The 21,982-nt window shown below is 37.6% G+C and overlaps 1 protein-coding gene across 3 annotated transcripts in view; it reads right to left on the bottom strand.

Annotated features, from left to right (window-relative positions):
- LOC127063363 (uncharacterized) overlaps nucleotides 1-21,982 on the bottom strand; it is a 295,061-nt gene that overhangs the window by 18,105 nt on the left and 254,974 nt on the right. For all 3 annotated transcript variants that reach the window (XR_007781325.1, XM_050993079.1, XM_050993080.1), the window contains exons 6-7: nucleotides 12,500-12,593; nucleotides 5,381-5,578 (exon numbers count right to left, since the gene is read on the bottom strand). Coding sequence is in view for 2 of the 3 variants with exons in the window: in XM_050993079.1 (XP_050849036.1) it covers nucleotides 5,381-5,578; nucleotides 12,500-12,593 (292 nt within the window). In the remaining variant the exon portion in view is untranslated. The remainder of the gene's footprint in view (nucleotides 1-5,380; nucleotides 5,579-12,499; nucleotides 12,594-21,982) is intronic.

The raw sequence follows: 21,982 nt of genomic DNA, 5'->3' as shown, positions 1-21,982 counted from the left end.
TATATGTTAATAAATTAGTAAAAAAAGAAAAAAGATATGTAAAAATAACGCTTACTTAATGTTCATTCTTCTTCGATCTTGCTGCGACTGATCTTGAGGCGTTAAACAAAACGATGTTAGAACGTAGTACACAAGAAATCAATACGATCTAATTAGCGGTTACTTTGTTGCGCGATAATTTCTACGTAATAAATTTATTCGTCTTAAATAAACGTTAATAAATTCGTGAAAAGAGAAGACACGCACAGATAACGTTTACCTAATGTTCACTCTTCTACGACCGAGCTACGACTGATCTTGAGACGTTAAACAAAACAATGTTAGAATGTAGTACACAAGAAATCAATAGTACACAAGATCTCATTAGCGATCACATCGTTACGCAATGACCTCTACAAATTTATTCGTCTTGAATGAATCAAAACAAATGTTTTCTATAGGACGAACTTGTACCTTATAAGTACTTTAAAAAAGTTTAACGATGATCTACATATAATGTAGTTAATAAAAGTGTTATATAGAAGAAAAAAAAATTCTGGTAAAATACGATAAAGATGTATATTAATAAATTGTATATTAATAAATAAAAAGAAAAGATTCGTAGAGGATTATAATGCTTACCTAATGTTCACTCTTCTACGACCGAGCTACGACTGATCTTGAGACGTTAAACAAAACAATGTTACAACGTAGTGTAGAAGAAATCAAAACAATATAATTAGCGGTCGCATTGTTACGCGATAACTTCTACGAGATATATTTATTCATCTCGAATAAATCAAATTTCCTTCGATTCTCGAAATTCGATAATTTTATTTTTTTTTCATTGTGACGTATCTAAACGAAGTGTTAACGAAAAACGTAGCTAAAATTTCATGGTTTTTCCAATTTTTATACGATTTCTATATCGTCAATTGTGTATATACATATATATATATATATATTTGTATATATCTATATGTATATCGATTGGTGGTCAGGACGTTGACCATCATCCGTTTAAAATCGAGTACAGTATGTACGACCGCGACGTATAGTCGATCAGCAACGTTATTGATGAGTAAAAATAACCAAATGGTTTTTAACTGTTCTATCCGTTCGATTTGTATTATTTTAGACAGTTGTACTATTTTTTTCTTTCTTCTTTTTCTCTTTTTTTCTTTTCTTTTCAAAACGACTACCTCAAAATATTCTCACTTTTCGAAGTCAACGGAAATATTAAACGCAAGATTTGCCGTCATAATTTTTGAACGGCGATAAGAGCATTTTGGAATTAAACGATCCGACTCGTTAATCTTGAAACTTTCGCGAATCTAGTCTTTAATTAAAGCCGGCGGACCGTTCTTATGCGAGAAGACGTTTCAAAGCGGAAACTTCTCAGAGCTTCGCGAAATCACGACTCCGTTGTAAATAACGGAATGAACGGCGAATCTGATTTACAATTAATTTGACTTAGCGAAGAGCTTGAATCGGAACATAAGTAAGAATCAGCGAAAGAAGAAGAAGAGAAAGACAGAGGAGAGAGAGAGAGAGAGAGAGAGAGAGAGAGAGAGAGAGAGAGAAAGAAAGAGACAGAAAGAGAGAAAGAAGGAATTTTCTCTTTCTATCTTTATTACTATCTCTGGATTGGTCGAAAGATGCCGCGAGTTTTCAGTGCTTAAGAAAACTTCAATAATTACCAGGCTGGATTATCGAGTTCCCAAGAGAAGGAAGAAATACAGACAAGAAAGATAGCGAATGAAAGAAAGAGAAAGAGAGTGAGAGAAACATAGAAAAAGAAAGAAAGACGAAGAACAAAACTAAAATGGACTGTAAACGATGTAAAAGAAAATGTAAAGGCTTAGATAACGAAATGAAGTTAAATCCAAGTTAACTCGAATGTATATCCACTTTCCAGATAGTAGGATACTGAAATATCTAGAAAATGAGTTCGCGAAGAAAGAAAAGAAAAGAAATAGATATGAACGAGTTACAGAAAGAAAGAAAGAAAGAAAGAGAAAGAGATGGATAGGTAGATAGATAGATAGATAGATAGATAGATAGATAGAGAAAGAGAGACAGAGAAAGAGAGTGACATCGAGCAACTTAAAGTTCATTAAAAAGAGCAAAATGATGTACGAGTATGCGATAGAAACAGATATAGGTTTACGAAGAGCAAACGATATATTCCGTAGACGCGAGTTACTTATTTAATAAGCCGGGAAATGAATTGCATCGACTCTTCATTAGATCGCCTGTCGAGAAAGAGAGAGAGAGAGAGAGAGAGAGAAAGAGAAAGGAGAAAATCGACGATGCCAAACCGGCTCGGTTCTACGCGTATGAGATCGCGATTACTTCGAACGTGACAGGAATTTCTCTTCCCATTTATTTTACCTCATCCCTTTCCTCACTTTACCACAAGTATCTCGCATCTCGCATTCAATGATGAAAAATCAAACGAATACTGATACACCACGTAGACGGTAATTACTTTGAAAATCATCTGTTTTGATCTTCGTACTCGTCTTACTCGTTAGACCGATTGATCTGAATTACATAAAAATTCGTCGTTGCTTCTTTCGCGAGAAATTATGCAGATTCAACGAAAAAAAAAAATAATAATAAAAATATAAAAAAAGAACGAAATAAATAAATAAAAAGGAAACTTTTGAAAGGATAATTTTGAAAGGATCTCAGAGTTGTTAAATCTACTTTAGTATTCATCAGGATATCCGCCGTTATCTTTTACGATTATTTTATACTAGACGAGACAGAAGTTGTAATAGTACTTGAGATAGGTTAACCACCCTCGATAATAAGATAAGGACGAAAGACACTTTATAGATGTGTAGTATATGTATATCCGCAGACGTATATAAGTTCTTCTATCTCTCTTCTCACGTTACTCCTGCAATTCCAGCGTCCAATTATCGAGATGTTAAGGATGAGAATACTAAGATATATATATATATATATATATATATATATATATATATATATATATATAAAGAGAGAGAAAGAGAGAGAGAGGAAGAGAAAGAGAGAGAATAGAAGAGAAGGTTGAAGTTAATTTTCAGAGTGATAGAGCCATTCTTCATAGAATTCCGGAGTCTTCGCTCGTGGATAGTTTCCGTAAGCGCATCGTGACTGTCTCTCTCTCTCTATTTATCTATCTATCTATCTTCTTCTTTCTTCATATAAACTACTAAGAAACGAATACGAGTCTTTATTAGTTTAGCAAGTCTTTCCTCTTTCGCAATTCTTCGAGAGGAGGCAAACGATGTGTACGGATAGATGAGATAGAAGAGTAGTAAGAAGAATAAGAAGGGGAATAAAGAAAAAAGGAAATGATCTTGGCCCTCTCAATTTTACGGACCACCTCGTCCAGTCGGCGGTCCGTGAAGAAGAAACCAAATTGCGGCCAATACCACCCTTCTGCATTTGCCCATCTTCCTCTTTCTCCACCACCCTTCGTCACCCCTCGACCAGTCTTCTTTTTCTTCTCCTTTTTTCTTCTTTTCTTCTTCTTCTTCTTCTTCTTCTTCTTCCTGCTTGCATATTACCAGTCTCGAGAAATCCTCGAACACTCGAATCTCTTCCGGTCGAAGGATCTTGGATAGTCGGACAACGATGATTCTCATTCTTGCCAAGGACAGCCTCACGTACGAGACATGATAAAATAGAAACGACGAGAATTGGTAGGTTACGACGAATCCTCGTTTATGATCATCCTCTCGAATTTGTCGAAACGAGGATGTGGCACGTACGTTTGGTTTATCTAGATAAGCTACATTTCTTTTTCTCATTCCTTTTCTCTTTCTTCTTTCTTCCTTTTTCTTTTCTTCTTTTTTTATATTTTGATCAAGTAACTCCTGAGAGAATTTCAACCGGCAATTCGAGTATAAACGGGAATTTCATCGAGAATCGAGTTTGTTCGAGAAGAAAGAGGACAGGAAGTCCACGTGAAAAATTTTCCCTTTGTCGTTTCCGATCGTGTGTCGTTTCCGAGTGAGATGGAAACATCACACAAGAATATCTTTTTTCGTCTAAGAACATCGTCCTTTTTACTTTCTTTCCTTTTTACTTTCTTATTTTCTTTCGATCACCAAGCATTCTAAAGAAAACTAAAGGAGAGACCTTTAGTCTCTTATTTCACGTATCACGATTTACGATTTTCTTCCGCTTTCTTTTCCGAAGGAATCGTCTCCATAAACGCAGAACGTATCATTTTTGAGAAATAGAAAGAGAAAGAGAAAGATAGAAAAATTCTTGACGAGAGACGGTGAAATGGGGCGCGTAATCTAACGGGATTTATGATGTATGCAGCGTTTACGACTCTATAACTCAAATGGTTATATTTCCTTCTTGGATTTTTATAATGAAAAACGTATCGATTGCGTCCTCTTACAAGTCCGCAGTTTCTCTCTTTCTCTCTTTCTCTATCTCTCTTTCTCTTTCACAAAATATAACAAAATTTATTAATATTCGTCAAAATATAAAACGATTTCGATAGCGTTAACGTAATAGTAGAACATAGAGATCTCTAATAGAAGTTGTGTCTTGTTTCCAATTAACGCCGTGTAATCGAACTGTCGGTTTTAGTTTCCAATTGAAATTCGTACGGTCAACTTCTAATGACTATTACGTTTCCCTAGAGTTCAACGACACAGATAATAGTTTAAAACATTGATCAATAATAGTTATTATTTTCTTGATTACGATTCAAAGTCGTAATAGTACATACATGTTTCTCTTTCTCTTTCTATTTATCTGTCTCTTTGGTTTTCTCGTTAAAACCAGGTTATGATTAGAATGACGATTGGAAAATTGGATGAGTTTCAAGATTAAGTTCGGTTGTATTCGAGCGTGCAACGATTTCCTTTATCTCTTTGCCTCTCTCTCTCTCTCCCTCTCTCTCTCTCTCTCATTATTCCAACGTACTCTGCAGTAATTAATCCGAACGATTATACCTGGCCGCATTGTTCGAGGCATCAAATTAATTGCGGGAACGTTAAACCCCATCACGGAAAGGAGAGAAGCGCTCGAAACTTTCCGGCCCCTCGTGGCTTCGTCCCTCGGCGACATTCGAGGTTAGAAATGGCGGGCCTCGTTTCCTCGAAACAAGATTTCGTCGAAACTTTTCGAAGAGTATTTATTAAAAGCCGAGGGCAAATAACGTTTAAAACCAAGAATTCTCACGATTCTAATCTCATTTTCTTTTTTATCCGTCAAATAATTCACGAATTTTAATTAACGATAATTAATGTCACCATGTCAGAGAAAGCCGCTGTTCATTTCCTAATTAATTTAATTAAAAGTAGTACATTTTCATTGTAATATTAAGTCAAATTATTAAAGAGAATAATCGTCCCTTCTTTTCTCTTTCCGACGAGACACTCACCATTCGCATGAGCGGCAAGAAGATCTCTCAACTGTTGCTGGCCGGTGGTCAATTCAACGCAACTGACCCTCACGCTAAATCTGGCGCCGGTTCTCTGACGTTGCTCGGAAATTCCACGGAAGAGCCACGCTATCGCGCACGGGATTGCACCCAAAGTGTGGCCTGCCTCAGGGGTGCCCAACATTGTGTGAGACTTGCCTGAAAAAATAAAAATACATTTCTATCAATATCAACGGATCGTTTTTTTCCTTCCTATCTTTTTTTCTTTCTTTCTTTCTTTTTTATTTTTGTTTTTTTTTTGTTTTGTTTTCACATTGCTATCACTTTTACTGCTCTTTAGAAACACATTCAATTACGTTCGCGAAATAAAAATTGCTTTTAATATAATAACATTGTCGACTTTATGTCTGACATTTAAACATGTCCATAACAAGTTTCTATTACTTCAAACGTTTCTATTACTTCTCACGTAACAAGATTAATTTTTTTCATCTCTTTCTCTTTCTCTCTTTCTCTCGATTTTAACAAAACACCGAAAGGATTGACACGAAAAGATAAAGATTCAACTATATCGTTATTTCCCTACTTTAATTTCCTTTAACATCGTACTAAAAACGTTTCCCTTCCGCTTCAATCTCGCTAAATGCTCAGGTACTGGCTCTTTTACGAGTTCTCTTACCGTTAAATACAAACGTTTCTATGCGAGTTTCGTCGTGGTACGATCATGAGTCGTTTCGTACGATTTAGAAAACGTGACGTCGAATCTCATTAAATCGATTTCTTCGAAGGCCGAGAAAGAAGAGAAAAATAAAATAAAATACAATAAAATAAAATAACGAATTAAAAGATATAAGAGAAAAGATATAGATGAAAAAAGCATAAGCATGGATTAGATTGATCGCAGAGAAGATCGATACTCCTATTCGGTGAAAATTCAATTAACGCCAACTGATAGATACAGCGAGTGTTCAACTAACGCTCGATAGATGCAATTATTGCGATATTTGATTTGCGGTACGCTGTGGAGTTGCGATTAATTTGTTTACCATTTAGTGGGCAGATGTAACGCGTGACAATGAGCCCCAAACGGTGTCGATGAGTCGAGAGAGAAAGAGAGAGAGAGAGAGAGAGAGAGAGAGAGAGAGAGAGAGAGAGAGAGAGAGAGAGAGAGACCAACGACGATATACCACGTAGTTTCGTGATTGGTCTGTCATAACGAGCCGTGGTTTTAGAGTAAACGCGCGATTACACTTTCTGGTAATTGTGAATTAAAGCTCGCAGATGCAGATGCAGATCAAATGCGGGCTATTAAAATCGTATTCATTGAATGAACGTGAAAATATGTGAGAATTTTGATAGTGTCGTTTTACGACGATGACAATGGTCATTATATCATTTTTATCATTGTATCCTCGTAATTATTATTTAACATGAATATTTCATCAATTAATAATATATCTTTTATCTATTCATAACGTCGTATCGTGTTTTAATATTAAAATAGTGGATGATCGGTCGGTCCTCGATCTCGAAAGAGTAAGAAAACTTTTCGGAGTTTTACGGAAAGATCGACGGCTGCCATGGCGAGCGTTATTGATAGGGAAATAAAAGCGCCTTTATTAAAATCATAAAACAGTATGATAAAGTGAGAAGAATGATGAAATGTGAAGGAAAATGTGGTGAATGAATGAACGAATGAGAAGAAGAAGAAGAAGAAGAAGAGAGAAAGAGAGAGAAATAAATTGAAAACGAAATGAATGTGTGTGTGTGTGTGCGCGAGCGTGATTGTATGTATGTATGATAAAGAAGGAGAAAGATATCAAAACGAAGCAAGGGGCTGGAATGGTAACAGTCGAAATAATGGAAAAGCAGGAACGCCACCGTTGAATCTTAAACGTTATTTAATTGTCTTAATGTAAGACGGTGAATTATGTTGTTATTTAATTAGAAAGACCGGGAAACGTGCCGTCTGCTGGTGCTTTCGCAGGATAAACTCGATGGTTGGCTACGTGTCTCAGTCCGTCTTCTTCTTCTTCTTCTTCTTCTTCTATTTTATACTATAATACTTTTCCATTGCCAACTAAAATTCCTCTAAAGTTATCCTTTGCTTATCTAAACCATCTTAGACAGCGAAATTCCAGCAATCAAGAAAAGGAAGAATCTCGTATAAATATCGAATAAATTATCTCTAAATACGAGTTAATCCACGAATAATATCCTATTTCTAATCTATTGTTCCTCGTTTTGTAGAATTATCATTTTTTATTTTCTGATCTAAGCTTTTTGTTTCAATCCATTCTAATTGATCAAACTACCCTCTTTCGGAACTTATTCGAAGTTGAGAAAGGGTTCGACAGGGAGAAAGAAAAAATGAGAGAAACAGAGAAAGGGAAAGAGGGTGGCAAAGAGAGACAGAGAGAGAAAGAGAGAGAGAGAAGGAAAGAGTACACCATAAGAGTTATGCACACTGGAGAGTAATTAGCAACGCGTTACAAAGTACAAAGTGGACTCATTGTCGCGACTCTGTTTGCGACACTCTTCTTTCCCTTCGTTCTTCTTTTTCTATCTTTTCCTTTCTTTATCTTTTTCCTTTTTCTTTTTTTTTTATATCTATCTATCTATCTCCTCCTCCTTCTCTTCCTATTACTTTTCCTCCTTCTCCCCTTGCCGTTGTTCGTTCATCCACTTTCAGATTTTTCGTGCGACAAATGCCGCACAGAAAATCTGTTGCTTTGAAAATTCCATCGTTCTATCCTTCCTTCTCTCTCTCTCTCTCTCTTTTTCTCTCTCTCTTGCTTCTTTCTCTTTTTTCTTCGTACATTCCCATCGCCATTTGTACGCACATTCCCGTCTCTTCTCCCCCACTAATTTTTTCACTATATCCCTTTCTTTCTCTCTTTTTCTCGCTCCTCTCTTCCTCTTCGTATTTTTCCAGTCGTGTTACTCCGTTCGTTCTCTCTCTCTCTCTCTCTCTCTCTTCTTTCTCCTTTTTCTTTATCATACGCACAGTACTTTTTATCAATTCACCGACGTCACATATCTCACACTTCGCGGATTCCATTTCGAAAATTGTACACATTCGATTACCTTTCTCGATTTTTCTTTCACGAATTTTTCACATTTCTTTCCACATCGTATAAATCTTTTCTCTTTTCCAATTCTCTGCTTTCTTTCTTTCTTTCTGTCTTTATCTCCTTCTCTCTCTCTCTCTCTCTCTCTCTCTCTGTCATTCTATTTTTCTCTGTTCCTCTTTTCGTTAGAAAACGTGAGGCACGCCGGCAAAGAGTTAGGGCTGTTAGGATATAAAAAGGAGAAACGAGAGTGCCAGCGAGAAAACTACGTTCTCTCTCGTAGCGATGATCAAAAGCGGTTTGCTCGAGGACTCGCCTGAAGTATCTCGGCGGGACGCGAGTGCTCGAAAGTTCGTTTGGCTCCCTTTTTCACTTTTCTTTATCTATCACACGGCTACCACACCATTTTGTATTTCCCTTTTCACTTTTTCTTTCCTTTTTTTCCTTTTTCTTTTCTTTTCTTTTCTTTTTCTTTTCTTTCATTCTTTCTTTTTCTCTTTTTTCTTTTTCTCTTTATTAAAATAGCATCCATGAAATCTGTATCTGACGATAATCTCTACTGTCAGAGTTTGGACTCTATCCGAAGCTTTGAAATTTTAAGCAAGCTTACCAGGTGCGTTCGTTAAAAGCGACCAAACTTTTCCAACTTAATAACACTGAGAAAGAGAGAAAGAGAGAAAGAGAAAAAGAGAGAGAGAGAGAGGGGGGAGAGAAAGATAGATAGAGAGAAACTTTGAAAAGTTTTCTGGCTTTTCATCGACGATTAATGGTAACGAATAAACGTGGATGGAAAATTCGTCTTACGGTTTAATATTATAATAACGATAATAAAATAAGAAATATGCCATTTATCGTTTATTGTCGTTGATATTGAACGATCGATATTCAAGATTATACTTGGAGATATCGAAGAGAACAAAGTCGTAGTTAATTATAATCGAGAGAAGAACAGAAATGATACTCGAGTTTTCCGACGTTCCTTTTACAGTTTCTTTACTTCTATCGGAGTGTGTTCTTCGAAAAGATCGCAATATAACAATGAAGGATTCCTTCGTGAAAGAATGTAACAAGACGCGTAAGAGTCACCAAAGGAAATCGATTTCAGAATACTTATCCTTTTTAATCGAAGGAGTTAAAGTATAGGGAGAGGAGGGGGGAGGCGTTATAGGGGTGTTGGTTAAAGAGAACGAGTTTTGAGGGTAAAAGAATGGTGTATTCTTATCCTCGAAGAATCGATGGGTAGATTTGAAAAGAAATATTTCGTTTCCTCGATTATTCACAGAGACAATGAACCATCAAACTTCTCTTCGTTAAGAGCGAGAAAGAAAGAGATGCTTCGAAACAATAGTCGATATTTTGCATACTCGATAGGTATCGATATATCATATAAAATGGTATTATTAAAGACCAATTGTTGATGATAATAATAAAAAAAATATATATATATCGAAAAGACACGTAAGAAATAATACGAATACGATTATTTTCAGAATACCGATCGAAAAAATTCAGCGTATATACACGTATAATCACGGATAATAGACGAGAGCTATGCGTGACTTTGTTGGAAATGAAAAAGATCGATTTCAAGCTAGCTGTACTTTAATCTTACCCGTTGAAATCCATTTTTCAGAGTGTATCGATCTCGCATCTCACAAAACTCGAAGCAGAACTAAAAGGTTACCTATGCGTACATGCACGCGAATCTGCATATCCTATACTTTAGAATACTTTAAAAACGTGAAACGTCATGCTCTGTGATCATGATCTCAATCGTGATATATTATAAATTTTAGATCTTGAGAAAAAAGAAAATAATTTACGATGGCAATTTAACCATTGAAAATCTTTATACTTCTCTATCGCACTCGGTATGATCGACAGTAATTTACTCTAAAAAGGATCTTACGTTGTAAAGAAGTCAGCCGGGTAAAAGAGTGGGTGTGTAACTTTAACAAAGTTTAATCAGAGCCGACGGTAAGTTTACCATAAATCCTTCGAACCTCGAGAAGTACTTCGTGCCTCTTCTCTTTCTCTTTCTCTTTCTCTTTCTCCTCTTTCGCCCTCTTTCCTACTCTTTCGTCTCTTGTTACACCGATAGAAGAATAAACGAGAAAGGAGATAATCTCTGGCAACGTGCGTTAAGATTCGAAAGGTACAAGGAAAAGGAGCGTGTCCTAGTAGCATACATTATCCTTTACCTTTTCATCCCTTCGTTCGTTTCTCCTACCCTTACTTCAACCCTACACTTCACTCCACTCCACTCCACCCATTTCCGTCTATTCTTGACTACCTCTAGGAGGTGACTCTTACCCCGTCTTCTTCTTCTTCTTCTCTTTCTTCTTCTTCTTCTTTTTCTTTTTCTCCCTCTCTACTTTCTCTTTTCAAGAAACTTCGTCTCTCTCACCTTCTATCTTTCTCTCTCTGTCTTTCTCTCTGTCTTTCTCTCTCTTTCTCATTTTCTTTCTCTTTCTACTTGTGCTACACTGGCACCCTCTCTCATTCCACCTCTCCTTCTCGTCTCCGAGCTCGCATAATCGTGCATTTGCATGCAAATTCGATATCACTACTTAAAATGTAAAACAACCCCGTGTTCTCTCTCTCTCTCTCTCTCCCTCTCTCTCTCTCGCTTTCTCTCTCTTTCTTTTTCTCTCACTTGGCTCCTCTTCCTTGCAACGTCCTTCTTCTTCTTCTTATTCTTATTCCTTTTCTTCTTCTTCTTCTTCTTCTCTTGTCTCATCTTTCTCTCTCTCTTTTTTCTTTTTCCCTCTCATGAGTATTCCCATCAAAGTGAATAGAAAAGAGCTTGAAAATGTGAAAAATTGGTGAAAGGAGAAAAGTGTCTTTGGGGAAAATAAATTCCGTTTCTCGAATCATAATCTTTATAGTTTATAATAGTTCCTTACTGTCTCTGTGCGTTATGGAATATGATCTCTTGGAATTAGAAGAGAACGTACGGATTTGGATTTGGATTTGGATTTGGATTTGGAAATAAGGAAGAACGTAGATGTTGACGAGAGAGATCGATGGAAGTAGAAGTTGACAAAACTTTCGTGGGAAATTTGGAACGCTAACAGGATTAGTTTGGAGAAACGTTCTCAGGATTATGCATCGACTTTTGATCGGATGTCGAATCGAGTATTCGTGGTTTTGTTATTCGTCTTATTCCCGATTCCCATTATTTTCCAAACTTGTTCAATATCCTTCGTTAAATTCGAATCAAAAATGAATGAATTCTCCTACATTTCATATTGGTTTTATACAAAATTTGACACATAACAGAACGAAAACTCCATTCGAATCGTTCTAAAGAGAAATCAACTGCATTTTCGAAATTAACTGCAAAGAAAGAAAAGACGAGAAAACCTATTGAAAAATTAAAATTAAAAGAAAAAGAATCAAAAGAAAAGAACGTGCTACACCTGACACATATTTGTATCATGTGTCATAGTTTTTTTTTGACATCTTTTTTCGCTAATAACAATTGACTTTTATTCTTGCAGGAATGAACATCTACGTTGAAAGTAGGAGAAACCATAAATCAAAATACATCGAAAATCATGCGACATAGATATTATTTCATGTTACATTGTACGTACATACATAGATACATACACATATACGTATCACTCCAGCTAATCTTCGAAGTGAGAGTCGTTATATAAGGTAGACGTAGTATACAGTAGTATCTATGTATGTATGTATATATGTACGTATGTATAGAGCACGTGTCGTGTACTCTTGTAACGTGTACTACGCCGTTGTTCAATGGTCTCTCTTGATTAGACGTTGCCAGCGATGTTTGGGCAAATATTTGTTTACGACTCTCCGAAGATCTATTGTGCTTTGTAAGTGAAAATAAGAAAGAGATGCAAAATTGTATAGAATTTTTTTATAAGATGTTTTAATAAAATTTCGATAAAAAGTAATTATCAGCTAATGATAATGAAATCAAATATAGTTATACGATCGATTAAAATGATATCAATCGTAATTTCCACTGTATCTTTATCTGATATTTGTTTAACAGAGACGAATTAGAACTTACCCAAACCTGCATGTCCATAACAAAAGAGGCAACCATCCGTTCCATTGATGACAGCGTGAATAACGTCGGTAAGGGCGCTCGAACAGATTTCCGTCTGAAATTAGAAACACCATAAAGTCGAGACACTAAAAAACAGAATATATATATATTCGTTCTAAATACGACTAATCTTCTTTAAAATAATCCTACAAATAATCCCAAGTAATCCAGAGTATAACGAAGTTCAAATTTCTCAATAACGAAGAAAAATATTCGATTTCTATTAAGAAAAATCGACTGACAAAGAAATGGCTTGTTAAATAAAAACCCCTTTAACATTATAAGTAATAATATTTGGTTGGTCAGAGAATAAGAAGACTTCTTTCTTTTTCTCACGAGAAAAACGAAGAACGAGAGAACAAGAGAACGATCGAGAGCGAGAGAGAGAGAGACAGAGAGAGAGAGAGAGAGAGAGAGAGAGAGAGAGAGAGAGAGAGAGAGAGAGAGAGAGAGAGAGAGAGAGAGGTATGAATTTAATTGAATCCACCCCTCATCGTAGCCAGAGCAATCCTCTATGTTTCAAGGAGACGACACGATAGAGGGGACGAGAAGAGAGGAAGGAGATTCGTTCGGAAGAGGCAAAGGAGGAAGAAACTGCGTCATCAGGACACTCGAGGATAATGACGAATCGCGTAAAGTGTTTAAGAAAACGTCTGTAGGACGGTTTAATAAACGCTTGTGAGGCCTCCTCTCTGAAAGGCAACGGAACCAAGCAGGAATAGGGGAAAGGGGGAGTGGGAGGTGGGACCAGGGGGAAAGCGAGTTGGTGGTGGAGTGTCTTTGTTTGCTTCTAATATATTCATAGCCTGGAAAAGTCTTTTCGTAGCTAAGCTAGAAGAAGAGTGTCTCAACCTCCTCATCTCTCTCTCCCAGCCTCTCTTTCTCTCTCTCACGTTTTCCTTCATTTTCTTTTTATTCCACCCCTTAACACGCTTGGGTCGGATCTCAAACGAGAATGCGATAGTATCGAGATTTTAGGAAGGTTGTAAGAAAGAAAGAGAAAGAGACAGAGAGAGTGAGGGTAGCTGGGAAATCGGATGTAACGACTTTTACGTACGATCTGTCGACAGCATCGGGAGTGTTAAGGGAAACGGAAGAAAAAGGGGGAGGGGGTCGTGTGCTGGTAAGAATCGAAAGGGTCCACCATACCGGGGTTTTGCGAATTTCCTCCGGAAGCAGTCGTGAATTTCCTTTGAGCCTGTACCCGATGTGCGTTGAAATCGATCGATATATTGGGACATCGACCGTGTCTACTACGACCATCTCTCTCCTTCATCTTTCTCTTTCTGACGACTATCTTTACTCGACAAATGTTCGAAAGGGAGAATTCAGAAGAGAGAAAGAGAGAACGAACGAAAGGGAAAATAGCCGTACCACATCGACAAGCCTTCAAAATTGAGAGAGAAGGAGATGGACGAACGTCGATACCTCGACCAAACGAGATTGAAATCTTCCTGGACCAGAGAGAGAGAGAGAAAGAGAGAGAGAGAGAGAGAGACTCGGAATGAGAAAAAGAAGGATGAAAAAAAAGATTCGAGCTGCTGCTGTCGGTACGAGAACGTACCCCGTTGGTTTTGAAGGGACGACGAAAAATAGAAGAAATTTCGAGAATGTCGAGAAAGAAGAAAAATTGTCGATTGAACGTGAGAATACTTTATTATATTTTTTTTCACGGGGGAGGAAAAAAGAGTGGAAACGTGTGACCCAATCGAAAGATATTCTTCAAATGACAAACGTTAAAACTATTCGTTAAAAATATTCGAACGGATTCTCTATTCGCAGGGAAATATTTGATAAACGATACCTGTGTAAGTTCTAATTCTAATTACGCTGGAAAAATATTTGAAAATCGCGATATCATAAGGAGCGTGAACGAGAACGATTAAAAAAACTATTTCTATGATATCCGAATGAACATATTGGAAAAATATCTAATATCGACAAATAATAAAAGCGACAAAGACATTCATAATTATAACGGGATCATTAAAATATCCAATAAACGATACCTAATTTCTAATTCTAATTATGATGGAAAAATATTTTAAAATCGTGATATTATAAAGAAGGCGAACGAGAACGATAAAAAAAAGATATTTCTATGATATCTGAACGGATCTGTTGGAAAAATATCTAATATCAAGTGATGAAGGCAACAACGACATTCATAATTATAACGGGATCATCCGTAGGGACGTAATGCAAAGCAAACACATTTCGCAGGTAGCTGCACCCTCGAGAGATCCACGGCACTTCCCCTCTTGGAAGCTTCGCGGAGCGACGGCATGACGGTTAATGAAATACGTGACCGAAGCCTCCGTCATAATCTCAAACACTTGATTCCATGCTCGTGCGGTGGGAGAAATTGAGAGAGACAGAGAGAAGGAGAGACAAGGGAGAATGTTTCCACCCTCGTTCTTGTTCTCTCTCTCTCTCTCTCTCTCTCTTTAACTCTCACTCTAACACGAAAGAGGCTCGTGCTCTCTCACGAACGACGCTGATTTGAAAATTTACATGGCTCGATCGATCAACGTTTTACTCTGGAATTGTCAGTCTTCTTGATCGAAAAAAAACCAGTCTCTTTTTCAACATATAGATATCAAATGATCGATAAATCGGGATCGTTCGATCGATGAAAATTCGTGATAAACTAAATATCGACGATTAAAACGATTGAAACGATTGAAACGATTCAACTATTAATAAATAAAAAGCTACGTTTATAATGAAGGTAAAAATTAAGGAAGAAAAAAGGAACAGGAAGAATGAAAGAAATAAAGAAAGAGAGAGAGAAAGGAAGAGGAAGAGAAAGAGAAAGCAGATGGACCACGGTGTGACTTACAAACGATTCTTCCTACTGAGCTCGTAGAAAAGCGTGTCGTCGGTTTGGATTCGACTTGCAGGACGCGTTTTGGTAACGCAATATTGGCGAACCAGAGTGGAATACCAATGGCGTCAGGGGTTAGTTCGACTATAGGAGGGAAGAGAGAAAGGAAGAGGGTAGGGAGAGACGATGTTCGAGGTGTGGTTCACCTTCGAACGACGAACGTGGCTTCCATCGTCTCCCTTATTCTTTCATCCCTTCTTCTTATACTAGTTTCTCTCTCTCTCTCTCTCTTTCTTTTTCTCTTTTCGTCTTTCTTCCACCCTCTATTACGACGAAATGTAAAACCCGTGTCGAAAGTTCGAAAAGAAGCTGCGACTCGTGGAATTTCTTGTTTCTCGAAGGGTAGAAACGAAAAGAAAGAGAGAAAGAAAGAAAGAGAGACAGAGAGAGACCCTTTTAATGCTTGGAAATAATCGAAAGACATCACCCCACGTAGTGGTAAGCGAATCTCTTAATTTGCAAGTTTCCAGATGTCGAAGAAACGCAAATGTAGGACGAACGTTTTGCTCCTTCATCCTCTTTTCCTCTTTCTCTTTCTCTTTCTCTTTCACCATTTCTCTATTTCTCCTTTCCCTCTTCTTCCTTCTCTTTTTCCTTTTCGCCATCCAGCGCGAGAAAGCTTCGTATCGCGAGCTCTCGAGCACGAAGCCACTAAATTGAGCGGATCGAGCGAGCGAGCGGAGAATTAAGGAATTACCTTTCTTCGCTCGATTACCATCGCACGCCTTCGTAATCAGCTTTCGCCTTGCGCATAGGCGAAACACGTCTCGCGGACGTTAATGAAACCACGTCTATGGGGGGAAAAAAAAAAAGAAAGCAAAAACGACGGAACGTCGAAGTGGAATATAAAAGCGAATGTGGACTATTCGTTAAATGGGATTCTAGTAATTTTGTTAAGGTAGTTTAAGGATAAATATGACAATGGTTTCTTTTTTAATTTTTTCTTTCCATCCGAAAGGTCACAAATTTTTTAATGAAACACGTTATTATTCAAATGATTTTTCAACGCATATGTATAAGAATACTTAATTGATTATCGGAAATTATATATACATGGGATTTAACAAGCGTCAAAATGAATTATACAATCTCTCGAAAATTTGTATTACTCGATCGTTTCGACGTATTCAGTGATTTTACGAAACGAATAATTTAAACAGATGTAAGAAAAATGTATTATACCAATTTATCCTTTAACGCACTATATCAATTTAATTTATATAGTGAAAAAAGAAATAATTGCGTTAAAAATTGTCAAAATTTCGTATATACGTATTAAGTATCAAATTAAATTCTTTCGCTCGTTATTATTTCATATTAATTATTCAATGTTTATTAATGAATCATTAATAAACATTGTCGAACGAAAAGAATTAAGTCCGTTAAGACGAACGACTAACTATCGGATCGATTCACGTAAAGTTTACGATGATCTCGTATAGAGAGTATGCGAAAGAGAGTACCTGTGCTTTCTCGAAGATGCAGTTAAATTTGCATATGGATAAGAGAGAGGAGATAGGTTCTTCGTCGTAAACCGCAAAGCGTCTCGACGACGACGAGAAGGATGATTCGACGTTCGTTGAAAAGCGTATCGAAAACAAACACCCTTCCTCCTATCGTAGAAAGAGGGTGCATTCCACCCTCGTCGTCAGTGGTACACGTGGCGAAACATGGCATCGACTGCGCTGGTACTGCTTGTATTGTGTGAGAGTATAGAGGGTGAGAGGGAAAGAGAGAGAGAGAGAGACAGAGGGAGGGAGAGAAAGAGAGGAAAACGCACACATAGATATGGACAGGAAATTCCCTTTTCCGGAATTCACGAGTCGATAATTCCAAAAATTGCATGCAATACGGCCGACGTCCGGTTTTCCCTGTCGAAGTTATTACACACTCCGACTGTTATTCGCAGTAATTATAAATAATTTCACGAGGGTAATATCTCTGGTTAATTATTATTCTACAACGATAGATCCGAATTTTTGAAATATCACGAATAGGGATATATATATATATTTCCATATATATCGTCACACCATATATATATATTTCGTTCAAGGAAAATAGAAAAATCACGTGCAAAAAATTTTTTTTCTCTCCTTTTTCCACGAACTCTCCTCGAACAGATAGAAAGAGAAAATTTATTTTCGATGAATTACCTTGCTCCGTCATCTTATTTTAGATTCAACCTTTAAAATATCCACGATACTCTGGTTAACGTATCTAACGTCTGAAAGGGAATTCGTCCCGTCCGGTATACTACGAAATCTTATTCAAAGCTTCCAGAGACGAGTAAAGGCTCGTATATAGAAAAATGAGACTCTCTCTTTTTCTTTCTCTCTCTCTCTCTCTCTTTCTCGAATAGATAAGTTCACGATTTAAATTGAGAGAAGTCGACGTATCGAACTCGACGAAACGAGAATTTCACTTCGAACGAGACGTTTCCGTTTCCCTCCAACGGGATTGCAAGGCGATAAAACCCGTTGAAATAAATCGAAACGAGTTGAAGAAATATCTTTTAGCAGTTTCGAACGAGCGCCAGAAAGAAGGAGCAAGAGAGAGAGAGAGAGAAAGAGAGAGAGAAAGAGAGAAAATGAAATATAATAGGACAAGAAGAACGATACAAACTAATTTGCGAATCGGATCTCGTTGGTCTTGAAAAAAAATTTCACGATTCCGTATAAAAAGTGAATGCTGAATCTTTCGAACTGAAGCACGTTAAACTACGTGAATAACGAGTTAGTTGAAAAAGTTTTCATCCGCGAGCGACGATTCGCGAAACTACTTCGACACCCGGACGACTTCGGTCGTCCCAATGAACGGGATTTCGAAATGGGATTGAGAATGAAGTGGATGGATCGAGGGGGTTGAGAGGTGATGGGCGGTTGAGGGATAAAAAAAAGCTCGTCGTCTGTACCGACTATATTCCCCTTTCTCCTCTCCTTCCCTCCCCCAGGCTAGTAACCACCCCCTACTCTCTCCCACCTAGCAGTCCCCCCTTTGGTTCGTTGTGTCATGAAATATGTCGCGATTTACACGGGAGATTGGCATCATTGGCGCCTAGGGAGTAAACGAGAGTTCCCTCCTGTTATCCTCAAACCCAGCTGCAGATAGACGAGGTGAATCTCTCTCTCTCTTTCGCTCTCTTTTTATCTCTATCTATCTGTATCTGTCTCGTCTCTCTCACTCTTTCTCTCGTTCTATGTACATAGAAATATTCAAAAAGATAGATAGAGACAGAGATAAATAAAAAGAAAGAAAGAGAGGAAGAACGTAGTCCAAACCCCCTGTAATCGTCATCGTCAATAGGTTCGACCATTTGTCGGATCAGAAAAGCATTTACGAAATCCGTCGAGCAATTCTGAGCATTTGCTATGAACCCAAATCTGTCGATACCCTATTTCTAAAAAAAAAACAACATTTTTCTCATTTATGAAATAAATGTTAAACATGATCCTGAATTATAACTCCCCTTTATATTAGAAAGGAACAAAACGAAGTGAAACGAAAAATAAAGAAGAATAGAAAAATGCGTTCTAAAAACGACGTTCTCTCTCTCGAGAGAGAGAGAAAGAAAGAGAGAGAGAGAGAGAGAGGATAATATTTTTTTAATTAGAAGAAAGTTTTTTAACTATTATAGTTGGAACAAAAGAGAAAATTCTTTTGTATGTAGTAAACAGATTAGTCCGTCCTCTCTCTCTCTCTCTTTCTCTCTCTTTCTCTTTCTCTTTCTCTCGTAGTTCTTTCAAAGGCTAGTCTCGTTTCTGTAATTTGTTCTAACGAAAGGAATTAACTTACGAGAGTTTGTGTACCGGCCAAACCGTTTGTCTCATTTTCGAGAGCTCTCTCATTGGTCAATGAAGGAAACAGTAGAATATTTTTTCTTCTTCCAACACAAAATACTTTCCTTTCTTTTTTCAGTCTGGCGAATAGGAGAAATCACACCTCGGAAGTTCCCAAGGCTAGAGAATTTCTCTTTATCTTTCTTCCTCTTCTTCTCTTCATCTCTCTCTCTCTCTCTCTCTCTCTCTCTCTCTCTCTCTCTCTCTCTCTCTCTCTCTTTCTCTCATTCTGGACAGTACGGCCTTCGAACTTCATCAGCCTCTCCTGACTCCGGTCAAAGCCACGGATTAATATACCGGCACAATATGGAAATCCGCAATTCTAGAAGATAGCGGAGATAGTGGAGATCGGATTCGGTTCAAAATGGGAGAGAGCAAGCAAGAGGAGGAAACGTGGAAGAGAGACGAAGAGGATCGCATTGTGCCAGGAGCCCGTATGATTGGTTTTCAGATTACGCTGCGTCTACCGTAGAACGGACGTGCTTGTCCGTCTCTCTGTCTCTCTCTCTCTCGCTCTCTCTCTCTCTCGTATTTACTCCTTCCCTTCATCTCTATCGCTATCTGCGATTAAGCTTATTTGATGGTACCATCTAGATATCTCGATCTTCGATCGACGTCAAAACCGAGTCCTTTGATCACAGGTCCTGTTTTTTTTCTTTCTCTTTTTTCTTTTTTTTCTCTCTCTATTTCTTCTTTTTTTGTTTTTTTTTATAAGAGACATCCACCGTGATATCATATTCGTAAAATAATAAAAAGAAATTGAATCTCGTTCCGAGGAACTGATCGATAAAGAAATCTCGTCTAAGGACGACGAGTTTTATCAACATTTATCGTTGATATATAAGCATACACACATACATATATATATATATATATATATATATATATATAAACATATATATACATATGCAGAAATATATCATATGTAAAGTTAGGTGAAAAAGAGGAAGAGGGTGAAGAGAGAAGAGTAGGAGTGGAGCAAAACGTGAAGGTTATCGGTCTCGCAGGGCTTCTCGTTCAATCAGTATTCGCTATCAAATGAGCAATAGATCGGAGGCACGTAGCTCCGTAGTCGTGGCACGAGTGAGAAGAGAAAAGGGGAGTGGAAGGGTAAAGGGTGGGATAGAGGGGTTAGCTCTCACGGAGGCTCACACGCAAGCGCATTTCAGGTGATGCACACAGACGCACGTTCGCATAATCCACAGCGTGACTATTAGTCGTAAGTCAATAATAAAGCCCTTGTCCGGACGGAGGCATAATGGCTCCAGTGAATTATCCTAGGCAGGGTGCATTGTCCTGTAGGATCGCCGCCGGGAATGGAATTGTCAGCCTACTATAGTCGCTATTCGAGACGCTTATGCGTCTATCTTTGTCCTAAGCGTGCACCTGTATATGTGCGGTCACGTTTGTCTGTATATGTATATAGTACTACTTGCACGAGAAGCAGATCTCCAAGCGAATGCGAATGCGAACGTGAACGTGAACGTGAACGTGAACGTGAACGTGAACGTGAACGGTGCTCCGAGTAATTGAGACGGATGTTCGATTAATTCGGTCGGGATTCATTTATGCACATGGCTATTGGCAGAACTCTCTATGTGTGTTAGCTTTCGAAGGTACACAACATTTAAGAACATGAAAGAACCCAATTAACACGTTTTTCGTATTAGTGACATAATCTTCGTTCGTATTTAATCGTAAGTTTAACAAATCGTAATCGTTCGAATCTGTAACTTGGCATTCGTTTGATCTGTAACCAAAGGTTAATGCACATTGATCGTGAATAAACATTGAATTTGATTGAGAACGAACGATCTAATCTCGTCTGACCTAACGACGTACAAACTCGTATAAGTTGATTCGATTTAAAAGCTCGTCTTTCTGCCCTTCTCTCTTTCTTTCTTTCCTTTTTTTTCTTCTTTTTCTTTGATTTTTTATACAACTTAGACGAAAGAACTTCTTTCAAAGGAAATCCCTTTCCCTTTTTTACTATCCCTTCTAGCTTTCTTGAAAAGGAATATGGGAGTTGAAGAACAAGGATAGAACACGTTCGATGTGTATCTAGGTTCACGTATCCGTTCTTACATAATTTACGAGAGTATCGCACAACTTGCGTGTCCTTGACAGCTAGGAGAGATGCGGGTTGTCTCGTATAATAATCCTACGACGGAATATCGAATGTCCGTCGTAGACCAATGGCTTATCGCTTAACGGTCCATCTCTTTTCTCGAATTCGATAATCTAATTATATCCGATCGAGTATTTCGTACTACATATATAACTTTATATAATGAACAATTATATATAATATATTCGTTTGAAATATATACGTCACGGTGACAAATAGGTAAATAAAGTGTAACGAACGAGATATAAACGACTTAGAATCACAATGATATGTCACATAGCGACCGTTTAACGATCATTAAACTCCATCCGGTCCCCTTTTATTGTTACTGACCGACTTTGAAAATATCACTCCCGCGAGATTACCGTGTCAAGGTAAGCGAGATCTACAGAGAGATACACACGTTCCCGTTAAACATAATATCAGTCGAGTTAATAATCCCTTTAGCATAATCAGATCAATTCCAATTTCCTGCTTTTTCGAATAAATCATAACTCCGATGGCGTTAGACTTTTTTTATTAGGAATAAAATAAAACATGTCGAGATATCTAACGTCTAGATATTTCCTAACTCTGGAAATTCTCTGGAA

This window comes from Vespula vulgaris, chromosome 4 (assembly GCF_905475345.1).
Source record: "Vespula vulgaris chromosome 4, iyVesVulg1.1, whole genome shotgun sequence".
NCBI classification, from domain to species: Eukaryota; Metazoa; Arthropoda; class Insecta; order Hymenoptera; family Vespidae; genus Vespula; species Vespula vulgaris.
This window is presented reverse-complemented; position numbering and strand designations above follow the sequence as displayed.